General features: G+C 40.3%; 1 protein-coding gene across 3 annotated transcripts in view; it reads right to left on the bottom strand.

Moving 5' to 3' along the window:
* Positions 1 to 838: 838 nt before the first annotated feature.
* Positions 839 to 13,178, bottom strand: part of SLC44A5 (solute carrier family 44 member 5) — a 239,894-nt gene continuing 227,554 nt past the window's right edge. For all 3 annotated transcript variants that reach the window (XM_090046428.1, XM_090046430.1, XM_090046429.1), the window contains 2 exons: positions 12,129 to 12,213; positions 839 to 6,727 (listed from right to left, as the gene is read on the bottom strand). In XM_090046428.1, coding sequence (XP_089902554.1) covers positions 6,615 to 6,727; positions 12,129 to 12,213 — 198 coding nt within the window. In that variant the 3' untranslated portion in view covers positions 839 to 6,614. The remainder of the gene's footprint in view (positions 6,728 to 12,128; positions 12,214 to 13,178) is intronic.

Consider the following 13,178-nt stretch of genomic DNA (forward strand, 5'->3'; position numbering starts at 1 on the left):
CTGCCTGGAGATGTTACATTCTTCTTGCGTGTGGCTCATTACGTGTAAGGATGCTTTCTTCTGATCTCCAAGCAGGTGCAGGGATACACTCATGTCAAAGCATGGAAATACTAGGGCTTATATCCACAACTCAGAAGTATTTTTTTATTTTTTCAAAAAAATTTCCCACATTTCCTCTCCCCCGTCCCCCTGGTGCCTACCTTCATTAAAGGAAAGAACCACTCTCAGAAAGGGCTTTTTAAGGTCTTCAGTTAGATTGGAAGGTCTAAAGGGTAGGGACCACTTTTTTGTTATATATCTATACAGCACAGGGCTTAATCCCCCTACTGAAAGCCCTATGCACTAGTGCAATCTAACAATAAAAAATATCCCTATCACCTCTGGGTTTTTAGCACAACACTCCTTTTACTTTAGTGTCAAATTTAATGTTATGAATATTGGTCCCTTTAAGTGTGTATATTTTTTAAGTTATACAAAGTGCCAAAAGGCTTCCGGTAGTATATTCTAAACCAAATGTTACCATATTAAATAGAGGTATTAAGAATCAGTTCTGAGCTGAATATTCCTCGTCACCATGTTGTAGAGATGCGTCATTCCTGGAATGATTCTGGTGGTGAAGTTTATTATACCCATGTTCCTGCTAAGGTTGTGTTATTTGAAGGTAATTGCTGGAGCTTGTTTCTTTAATGAGATGTATTAACAGTATCGGTTGTGCTCAGAGTTCAAGACAGATGCTCTTTTGTGTAGCATGGCACACATTTGAATAAAAAACATATTTTTACAGTGAGTTTTCATAAAGGTATTTATTTACAGTTCCCCACCAAAATAAATGTAACAACACAAATATATTCTTCTGTTATATCTAAATCTTTATTAGAACAGACCCCAGGAGCTGTAAAACAATAAGTAACAACAAAGTTCATTAAATAGTAAACATTTTAGTTATCAAAGATATTTAAACAATATGTTACTCATATTTCTGCACAGCAGAAGCAAACATATTTTAGAGCTCAGACTGTCATGTGCTCATGTTAATTTGGTTTTGCATGAAAATAATAGTCTCCAAAATTAAATTAAATCAAATTAAGGACATAAAAGTAATAATAAGTGAAATAGACAGGAACTTATTTTTTTGTCAAATGTTGAGTTGTCTTTTTGTGATTAGACAAATAACTATTTGGGACAAATACTTGTGGACTCTTTCTGTAACATAAAGTAACAGACTGAATTAGTTTTTATATTAGTAGCACTAGTAGTATTACTTAAATATGAAGAGCAGTTATATTCTTAGTTTCATCATAGTGCAGTACAAATTACCAATATATTACAAGGAAACTGATCATCTGTATCAAAAGTTAGAAAATTAAAGGTCATCTATAAAACACTTCCAGAAGAGTAAATAATCTGTCTTAAAATGAAGCATCTACTTTACATTTATGAACATACAAATATATATTACACTAGTGTAATATATACCTACTGGATTCCCTTTTCATTCTTCTATTTTAAATCAAAAGAGCCCAAATTCTACCCTCCTTTCCACCTGTACAAGGAGAGTTATCTTTGTAGCTGAAGACAGAATAGGGCTCCCATTAAAGAGTTCAGTATGTCATAAATTAGATTTATAAAATGTTTACTACAGGAACCAAACATTTTTACATGATTTTCTTGTAACAGAACCACTGTCTTATGCTTTATCTTGAAGCATAGGGTGCACTTTCAATAATCTGACGACAGCAACCAGAGACATGTGCATGATGCAGTATATAGTAAAAATGTCAAATTTATTTAAATTGCAGCTTATTTTGTACCGATTCAAGTAAACTGAAAGAGTCTTGTATTTTCTATTGAGCAATTTCTGTTTTGTGGTTGAAAAGATGTGTGTAAACTTCAAAATATGAACTGGGTAATAATAATAGCCAGTAAGGCACTTTGTCATAGAGGACACAGTAGTACAGGTTGGGTGACTGGAAACTGTTTAAAGAGAGACTTCTACACTACAACAGCAATACAATCTGTCATACCACATCTTTCTGTAACCATTGATTTTAGTAGCATGTTGAAAATGAGTCTCTCTCGACTGAACATTGTGGCAGCTGAAATCTTTTTACTGTCTTATAGTAATATATATAACAGTAAAACATTTCAAACCTTTTAATGCTAATATTTAAAACTCTAATCAGCTTCTTCAAAACACCCATACTGCTAGAATCAAAAGCTAAATACAACTCAGAAAAGAAAAAAAAAAATCTCAGTATAAAAATGTTCCCATCTTGTTTGTTTCTTTGTTTTGTTTAACAATCCCGCTACAAATGCTGATGGCTTCACATATTATAAACTTTGGTATAAAACATGCAAGAAAAACCAACAATGAATATCTTGCTGGGGAAAGAATGACTCAAAACAGGACTAAATCAAACATGATTGTATGGTTATGGCAGTGGGTATATTTTACTGTCTCTTGGTTTCTACATTCTGCTTGTTCAAAATCTTCAAGAGGGATTTATTCATGTAATAACGTCTTTCTGAAGAGCCATCATGTCTTTCTAAATCTTCCACTAGGAGGAAGAACGGCACAGAGTAAATGATCAAATCAGTACAATAAGAAAAGTAATAACGCCACCTGCTGAACTTTTAAAGCACAACAGCACTCTAAGGTTTTTCAAAATATTTCTATACAGGACATTTTGGCATTTAAATATATTGTAAACAAAGTTGGAATAATAATCACCCCTTTGTCACTACATGGGCTTGCCTCTGCTTCACTAGAATCAATGGGAATTTTGCCATTAGCTTCAGTAGGTAAAGAAACAAAACCTCTATTATAGTTGATCTTACTGAATTATACTTAGGCCGTTATTTCGCCTACCTGACATGAGGAAGTATGGAAGTTTTATCTTTTTATTAAAGCAAATACCAAAGTAAAGGGCCAAATCCAGTGACTTAACTGGGATTGCTTGGGGTGTAAGTCAGCAGGATCCAGTCCAAAGTTAGCAGTCATTTGCATCAAATTAGTCTTTGATGTTATAACAAATAAATAACTGTGATTTATTCTGTTTTGAATACCAGTAGTAATTTCTGCTTAATTCGTTCCAACATATTCAGTTTCCTCATTTACCATTTTACATTTTAAACCATTTAAAACAGCACGCAGCTGACGTATTAACTGTAGAATTTAGGTGATATTGCTTTGTAGTGTCACAGTTCTCTTAACTATTTCACTAAGAAAATGGCTTTTAAATTTTCTTCTCAGGAACACTGATCCCTTATAGTCTAAATAATTCTCACAAAATAGTAATGAATGGAGGAAAATTATGTATATATTTATATATATTTACTGTATATAAACACTGAATAATACAGTTTAAAACTTTTGCCCTTAGAAATTTTTTCTAGCAAATGCATAGTTTGTTACAAAAGTCTTCCAGTCAAATGACTGTATTACTGCTACTTTTACTATGTCACATTCCTATTAAGTTCTATGGTTACATTCATAGGATGAAAAGTATACTGCACTCAGAAATAAGCTCGTTAACTTGAGCACCCAGTAAAACTCTCCCAACCATCGCAGAACTATACCTCTCTTAATTTAGTTTCTCTGTGTGCAAAATAATAAACTCATTACAATGATATTCCGCCTTACAGAAGGGCTTGATCCTTCTTAAGCCTTTTAAGTCATGGAAGGGTCATGGTTGTACAAAGTTCAAACTGTTCACTGAGGCCTGCATTTTCAAAAAAGAGTAGCATGTTTGGTGTTTCAGCTTTTCTTTCTCAACATGAGACTCCTGCCTTATGCACCTGATAGCATGGGAAGAACAACAGGGATGATCAGAAGCTTGAGACCTGTTGTAAAAAGGCTGGATCTTTAGGAGGTGGGTACTCAGCCTTTTAAATACCCATTTAAGATGTCCCAGGATGGGCTCTCAAAAATGAAAGCCTCCCCAAATTGCTAATTACTTTTGAAAATGTAGACTAAGAGTATTAAAGACATGGCTCGCGGACTGGATCTAGCCAGCAGAGCTCCATGATCCAGTCCAAGGTACTGGACTTCAACCAGCCGTGTGTGCCACATACAGCCCTGGCCCCACATGCTGCGAGTGGCACTCAGAGTCTATTTGGTGCATACTGCATGTAGGCTGGGATCTGGTATGCACACTACACAGAGCGTATAGGGCTGATCCAGGGCACGCCCCACATGGTACCTGCATCAGATGGCCCTGTGTGCTGGCTCTAGTGTGTGGGGCTGGTCTGTGGGCCTGATCCTGCCCATGAACTGGCCTCACCTCCCTCAACTGGCCTGCAGTGCTGAGTCTGATACTCTGGTGTAGGCTTTAATTCTTCTAAGTTCTAAATTTCACTCCTCACCCCATCCCATAGCAAAGAACTGATGCAGGTACCACTCTAAAGTGAGCTGGGGGAATGAGAGCACCTGCCAACAACATCTCTGATGCTCCTGCCCTTCCACAGGACTTTTAGTTCAAATAAATAACTCACTGATCATCAATTGGTTCCTGGAATCAGGCTCTGGGCTAAAATCAATAACCAAACTTTCCTCTACATTCACAAGCATAGCCTGTCCGTGTATCCCTCTTCTACCTGTTGTGTTCCCCTCACCTAGAACTGTTCAAATGGCAGCCATACCGCATGTCCTGCAAGCGGCCAACAGGGATTGTTGCCATGGCTGTCAGAGCCACTGAGTTGGCACGGCTGCAGAACCCAGGGGGTGCACGCCATTGCTGCTTGCTTCCCACTTTAACTGCTGCCAGATTTGGGGTCTTCAGTCATCCTTGGCAACTAGAGTCAGCGGCTAGGGAAAAGAGGGTGCAAGGGGCACCTCTTGGGTTATGGCACCACACCAATGCAGCAGCCGTAGCAGCTGCACTGAATAGCCACCACCCTGATGCTGTCCAGCCTGCAAGAAGTACCATGGTTTGGATCCAGCCTGTGGAGCCAAATGAGTTGGATGCTCCTGCTCTAACCTTTGATTCCTGGTTTACTTTGGGAATGGAGCTGTCCAGCAGGGAGTGAAAAATAACTTTGGGGCACAGACTCCTAGAAAGCCTTCCTCAGGCGCTACTCTGAACTGTTCAGCTGAAATAGAACATCTTTTCTAGTTTAGCATTTGAATAGGTTGAAGTATTTTTGGCCCAGTAACACAGCCTTTAAAATAACCTTCTTTCCTCGTGCCCATATTAGTAATATAGACTTTGTACTACTCTTCATGTGTAATGATGTAATGAAAGGGTTCATCCTGGGAGCCCTGAATAGACAGAGCTATTGTTGACTTCAGTGGTAGTTCCATGCAAGAAAGCTTTGTAGAGCTGGAGTCTTAGTGTAACGATAACACATATGACACCAGTACTGTCTCTAGTCCTTGCATTAAAAATTATGCAATGTAAATGATTTCCCACACACAAAACTTCACATGTCTGGCTCCTTGCTTTAAATCCTGAGTGCTCTTTACCATGTAGAAGGATCAGGTCTGATTTTTAATCCTGGCCTATTACTCTGTGGCTAGCAGGAGCTGACCACAGTGCAGAGATAGTGTACACAGCCCTTGGGGGCAAGGTGAACCTTGCATTATTCAAGAGAAAGCCCTTCTGGGATAGACACAGGAAATGGGAAGTCCTTGGAGCTTATTCAGGACTGTGAAGATCTGCTTCTAAGGAATACAGCTGCATTGAGCTTTTCCTTTCAGTACTTCAGCTGGAGCTTTGCCTCAAAAGCAGAGAACTATTATGAGGAGGGGACACCAAGACAAGGACCTGTCCCATCCACATCAGCTGACAATACATTTTTCATCTTGCTTTAGATAGAAAGTTTGCATGAATCACAAACTATGTTCTTCAAGTACAGTGGAAGCCTCTGTCAATGAGGTCATTGTTTAAACATAACTTCCATTTCTAAAGGAGTTTCACTATAGCAGATCTCACTATAAGCAGCTTCAAGTGTCGCCAACTCTGGCTACCCTCAATGAGACTGAACCTGTACGGTACCTCCCTTTTCTTAATATATACAGTTTGTAATGGAAGTGATAAAAATATCAATGTGTTTTTCTATGCAGGGAATCACTAATGCATGTAGAATCACAGTTTAAACAGCTGTGAACCAGCTTGTACAGTAAAAATACAACCATAGCACCATATTTACAAATTCAGTCCCATCTGCTGGTTAGCTCTCAGATCTCAATCTATCTTTTTATGGCTGATTAGATTACACTGTAGTGCTTTCAAAAATTGCCTGAATATCCTTTACAAATATACAGTTATAAAAAGAAATGTTATCAAAACTGTTGTCATTTGAGACAGCAACCTGCGTTATAAAAGTTAATAAAACACTATTAAGCTACAAATAAAAAATGCTTCAAATTTACACTTTCCTTTTTCATAGGCACTCTATAAACTAGAATGTGGCCTTGTTTCACAGCTGTTAGTTTAAGCATTTCCTTATCTAGTTGGGTGTTAGCAAATTGCAGATATTTTTAAGATACAAGCAAAAAAGAAAAAGAATTGTCCATTGACCAGAAGCATCATTTACAGTTTTCACTTTTTCCTACTTTATACACATTCTGTTTAAAAGTCATTATTGTTCTGAAGTCAGGATTTTTTTTAATGTTATCCCAGTGCCTTCTTGGGGCTTAGCTCCTTCTTCCCCAGAATTCGGTGCAGGCTAGCTGACATGAAGTAGGGTTTTGCTGTGGATCCATCATTTCTTTCCAGATCTTCACCTGAATTTGTATCAGCAATAGCAGCCAAAGCAGCAAGCAGCAGCACAATCAAACACGCACACACAAATAAAATTAAAACAATAAAAAAGATGGAGAATTGAACAGGAGAGAAAGCAGAAGAACCAGTATTAGAAAAATCTGATACAAGATGATTTAGCTGCATTGTTAAGTGGCTGGGGAACATTAAGAAAGTCCCATTTTCTCCAAGTCAGAAAAGGTTTTACACAAAATAGACAAAAACCAATGAAAGGCTATGCTGACATTTTGAAATGATGCCTGTTTATTGCCAATTCTCTTCTTAGGCTAGAAGTCTGCAATTTTTAAAAAGGTCCAAGCACTCATAAGAGTGGCCAGATTTTGGGTGCTTTGCTTTAGAACAGGGGTGTCAGACTCACTTGGAGACCTAGGTTGGATCTGGACTGCAGGGTTCTTCACAGGCTGGATCACTAGATCCAGCTTTTCCTTTTCCTGACAGTGGTGGTCACAGTGGCTGCTGCAACTGGTTGGCCTATGGTGTATCCAGCCATAGCACAGGGTCTGGAGATGGGGGTCTGGCAGCGTGGACAGCATTGCCAGGAGGGCCAAAGGGTCCTACATTCTGCATTAGCCTGTGCTCCCCCAACTTCCAGTAGTCTGCTCTCAGCCTTTAGATAGAGAGGCTCCATGGGCCAGATCTGGGCCATGGGTGCTAAGTCTGACACCCCTGCTCTAGAACATCTAGCCAGGAAGAGTCACAAAGAAAACAGTTGGTTTTTGAACACTTGAAAATCTAGCTCTTATTTAGGTCCCTAAATAGAAGCAAGGCTCTTTCAAAAATACAGCCCTGGGCATGATCAAGGTTTTACTATAATATACCATGTTATGATTTCCTATAGTATGCAGCTGTACACTGGAGGGGAGGTAAAGTGGGAATATATGTTTTGGCAACATGCAAACATAGTCCGGAGAACAAGAGCCACACTGATGGTAAGAGCACTTAGAGAAAGGATAGAGTAGGGACTGGCCACTTCAGCTCTGCTCTATTGAGGGGATGACAGCTAAGTCAGCAAAGCTCAAAAATGAGTAGCAATGACAGAGGGGAAATGGCCCCAGCTACTGATGCATCCTTTTGATAGAAGGATATGGAGGGAGTTCCAAAGAGGTTGCATGGCCTGTTACAGAGCAAATGTCCTCTCAAAGGCTAGGGGGTATGAACAAGGCATGGGACATATGCTATGGCAAACTTCCACAAAGGAAAAACCTCAAAACCTCTCCTCTTGTCTGAATCCAGTTCTCAGGTTGTAGTAGGAAAGCCAAATTATGGCTATAATGATTTTACATGAAGATGACAGCATAGGGAAGAAGTCACGTGCCACCACCCCTTCCATTATACAACCACAGTTTCCCCATAATGCTCATGCATGTTACTGAAAATTACACACTTTGGTTAAATGTCTCCTCTTACTTCAAAGGAAGTTAAACCCACTGATATCAAGAAACAGGACTGGACTCTGGCAGCTAGACTGACCTTTAGGTGCTACTGTGTGTAAGGGGTGGCACAGATACATGTCACCCCAAAGGAGTGCCATGATCCCGAGGGCTTGTCTTCACAAGGAGTTGGTCCAGCTGAAATGTAAAGGCTCCCCTTGTGCTACTTTCTGTTGTATACTCAGTAGTTAGTGTAGCTGAACATAGCCTTTCCCATTTCAGTTCATTTCTTGCAATACTATTAGTCTTCTGTCTGGCAGTGCTTTATCTTTCTTAAATAGTACAAGTTAAGATAAATCAGATGCAGCCTACTCAAGACTTAAATTTTCATTTCTAATATATCATGCATTTTGACATAATTCTTACCAAGAAAAGGCAGGACCTTTTACTTTTGATTATGTATTAATTCCTCCTTTAAAGATACCATAGATTCAAATTCTAAAATAACCTCTCAAGCTGGCTCCCATAGCAATCAATGTATGCAAAAACCAACCCAGTGTCATGGTCAAAATAGGAGAGTCAAAGAAGATAAAGGACAACATATAAAATCACCACCAATTTTGAAACAAGGAAATCTACTGGACAAAAAATTAAAATCCTTCAGCTGAACTGAACAGGTGTCCATACGACATTTTAAATACTAGCCATATTGCCTTACCTCAGTCTTGCAGAATCCCACTCATCCAGCCAGAGTGGGGAGATTTACTGGGTGAGCTTCACCAGTGCCAACAGCTACTACATAATACAATCTTTCCTTTAAAAGGGATTCTTAGCCTTCTTAGCCTTTATGCCTGTGCAAAAACCCTGTCAAATGAACTGATGCTATAGCTTCTGAGTTGTATGACAGGAGTAGCTCATCTTATATTGTTAGATTGTATAGGGGGTCCTGCACTAACTGTCTCTAAAATAAGCCCCAGAGCAAGTGGAGGGGAAAAACACTGACTTTGGTAGAAGCAAAGAATTGGTGAGTGTAAGGCAGACGATGACTGAATGGTGGGATAGTTGTGGGGCAATGAGTTTCTGGCAAGGTTAAGCTAATAATAGATTTTTTTTATTGGGACTGGGAACTCTCTTCAGAATTTTTCATGGTTACTTCAGATAAAAACTGCTTTCTCTATCCTAATACTTCAGAATTCATCTGCTTCCACTGCTTACTCCTACCTGAAGTCATCATAAGCCTCCACTTGTGACACACAGGCATTTCTACTATGTCCAGCTGCAATGCCATAAATAGGATTAGGCCTTCAGGTAAAGAATTAGGAGATAAGCCAAGGGAATGTTAAAACTACAAACATGTTTTTTATGCAACTACCTTACTGTCTTAGTTATAAAGGATAAAGGAAGTTAATAAAGAAACCAGAGCACTTCACTAGAATATAGGTAAAATCATTTCAAAATGCAGTCTTGTAATAAAGCATAAGGGAAAGGAAATGCAACAAGTATGCTGGATGGGTTTTCCAAAAGTGTAGTTATTAGCTTCACTCTGCTCCTACTGGTGTTGCCTTCAGTACAGTGAAAACTGGATTTCAATGGGAAGAGTCAGCTCAATGCTGGGTGTCCAAAAACACACTCTCCAACTTTTGCTTCCTTTATTCCCAACTACTAGAAACCAACCTGTTCCTATCCGTGGCATAGTGATGAATAAAAGCTGAGGGCCTAAGTTTCAAAGATGCTCAGAACCTCAGAAAAATCAGGTCCTTTGAGTGTATGGCCAGTAACAAGAATCCCGTAGCTTTGTGAAGAGTCAAGGGAAAATAAATCCCAGTTTCTAAATGTGACCTGACCTGGCCCGTGACTTGACTAACTTGACAGAGGAGATGTTCAGAAAAAGTTTGATATTTATTTGATGTCCCTCCTTGGCATCCCACTGTGCTTGTACAGAGCCACTGGTGTTCTGACCTCTTCCAAGGGACAGGAGGTTCCAGGGATAGGGACAGAAGTTACACATAAACTGGTTTAAGTAATCAGAAACTGGTTTAAACCTGTAACAGAACAGAAACGCAGTACATATAAACCAGTTTCAAAATGGCTGAAATGGGTTTAAGATAAACCTGACTGAATGTAGTATCAGACTTAACTGATTTGGGTCAAATCAGTTTATGAAACTTCAGTCCCAGACCCTTTCCTTGTTCAAGTTAAATCAGTCTCCCACCATCCCAGCATGTTTTGCAGCCCTGGACTAGTCCGTGCTGTCTGCTCCAACATACAAGGAGTGGCGGTGGGGGAAGGAGAGGCAGGGCCACCCTCCCCTCCACTAGGCAAACCATGGCTGTGGTCTGAGACCAGGGAGGACAGTTAAACCCACCTTCTCCCATACAAAGAGCTGCCCAGCTGCTAAACGTACTGAACCTTACTGCTGGTTGTCACTGTGGACTACAAATCCCAGAAGTACCTGGAAGCAGGAAGAGGAAGTGATGAGCAACACTGCAGAGTCCGGCTTCTGTGATTCTGGACTGCAAATCCCAGCTACCTTGGGGGGAGCAGGAAGAGGAAGCAAACACACAGCCCATGCTGGCTATGTGCCAGAGAGGCATGCTTTAGCGTGTCCTGTTGTTTCCCAGTTTAATCTCTGCAGCTTAAACTAACCTGCAAAGACTGAATTAATTCAGCCTTGGGCTTTCTGACTGTCTGTACTTAACCCACGAGACATAGTTTGCACATGAGACCTGACTTGCTTTCTAAAAATGGGAGGACTCCAATAACTTTAGATTAGTTACAGAGAATGTTCCTAGTGCCAGGGGGAATCAGGCTCAGACTGCTCAGCTGGCCTTTGCACTAGCCTGTATATTTCAGTGCATGGTACAGCCTTTACTGATAGGACTAGTAGTTTAATTAGCATAGTCAGAAGATGCAGCCAGATGCACTGATGACCAAGTGTTGCAGGGCACTAAGGGCAGAAACACAACATTTGAATACCATCTGCAAGGCATGGGGCATAGTAAAGGGGCAGTTTTGGAGCCACTCATCTAGCCCATAAGGCTTGGGGTGTCCCGCGAGGCACTTAGAGCAGGACCCAGCAAGGGGTCTAAGAACCCACAGCATTTAATGGGGTCCACCAGGACTGTGACCGCGTAGCAACTTGAGGGCAGCCTCCATATCTACTATTTATTATCTTGACCACCAAGACATAGCAGGTGAGACTTGAAGGCACCCACAGGGCAAAGCTGGCATGGTCACAGGGCCTTAGGGGCATCACAGCTGCCTCTAGGGACCCCACCCCATAATACCAAGGTCAAGTCCATCTGCCTTGACCTGCCAGGACCACTTTCATTACAGTAGAATCAAACCTTCACTTTTTAAATTTCATTAAGCCTGGCGAATGGAACAAGCAGGTCTTGTTATAATCAGAGTCTCAGTTGAGACCAGTTGATTTCTCTTGTGATGTGAGCATTCTCTGAATGGAAAAAAATCAAATATCCCCTTTAGTCCCAATTTATTACTGGCAGTGACAGCTTGTTATGGGTTGCAAGGGATTGATCATTTTTTAAATGGTGTTTAAATTAACATGAAGTCAGCATGAAGCTTTTGTCTTGGTTTTTAGTATGAAACCAGAAGGACAGCAAAATTATCAGCAACATAAAGCATCTGCTAGAGAACACCTGAGTACAAAGCCTGTTGTTATTAGTAAGATGTCTGTCTGAATGGTCACTGGAAAGGTCTTGTAAAAAAGCATCCAGAAGCAACTGGTTAGTATGAATTAGGACATATTTTAAAAATAAAAAGGCAGACATCTTGATGAACCACAGTCAGTAGCTGGACTAAGGAAAGCATCTCTCTTTAAGGAACTTTGGTCTCTTCTCTATGAAGAGGAAGAACAATATTTTACTCGCACCATATGCTGTCACATCATCTCAGTTCTGGAAGGAACTGGCAAAGTTATTCTTTACCTGCAGATCACCAAAAGAGGAGCAAAGAAAGAGGATTCAATACTTACAAAAGCAGAGGAAAAGTGTATCAACACACATTGCATAGACGCTGAAGAACCCATGCGCAACTAGGTAAGAACCAATAATGACAGTCTGAAAGAAAAAAAAAGAAAAAGAAATCGAACACACTCACTTCGTGCTATAGTGGCTATAACCTGTTAAACAAATGGAAACATTTACTTGCCGTTCTATGAGTAAAGAAGTAGTTAGCCATGCTAGACTTCATAGTCTGAAGTCAGGCAGAAGGTAGGGCAGGGTGACACATAAGGGCACGTATACCTGAGTACAGAGGCTACTCCGACATGCTGGAATTCCAGCAATTACTGTGCTCCAGCAACCTCCTGTGTCTCGTGTATCAGCAACCCCATGCCAAAATGGTGGTAGGGGCACTTGAACTAAAGCTTGCTGAACTTCAGTTCAAGTGCCCCCACTGTGATTTTGAAGTTCAGGGACATTTATACATGAGACACAGCAGTGCTTTAATTAGAGCGGCTCTTGAAGCCACTCTAATTAATGTGCTGCCCTCCCGAAGCATATGTAAAAGTGCCCTAAGAGACTAACTATTTAGTCTCCTGTTCCCCTCAAAGGTAGTGTCCTACTTTCTGTTTCACTCCAAGTTCTATAATTTTATAGCAGTCTTTCTTCTATGAAAAAGCATCACAAGTTCAAGTTATTGCATGCTAACATATAGCTGACACTGGTTTTTAAGCTGGTCATTGACCTCAATGCTTGAAAAATCACAGATGGACTAGGAAATTTAGTTTCAGTTCATTGAGTCCTTTCACTTTGTCCCTTCAGGAAGGATGGCCCACTAAGCTTCAAGATATCCAAGAATCTATGAGGGGGAGCATTTATGCAAAATCCAGCTGCTCTCTTATTACTCCATGGGGCTTCTCCATTAGAAGATATGCCATCACTGGCTGCCTACTGCCATACCCCAGGTGCTGGCTATGGAGGCTTATGAAGACCTGGCATAGAAGCTAACTCTTTTGTGGTATCCTTCCAGACACACTGTACCATTTCAGTACAAACGTCATGAAAGGATGGAGCATGGCCAA

Source organism: Crocodylus siamensis, chromosome 5 (genome assembly GCF_052110815.1).
Source record: "Crocodylus siamensis isolate JL-2025a chromosome 5, ASM5211081v1, whole genome shotgun sequence".
In the NCBI taxonomy this organism is placed as follows: Eukaryota; Metazoa; Chordata; order Crocodylia; family Crocodylidae; genus Crocodylus; species Crocodylus siamensis.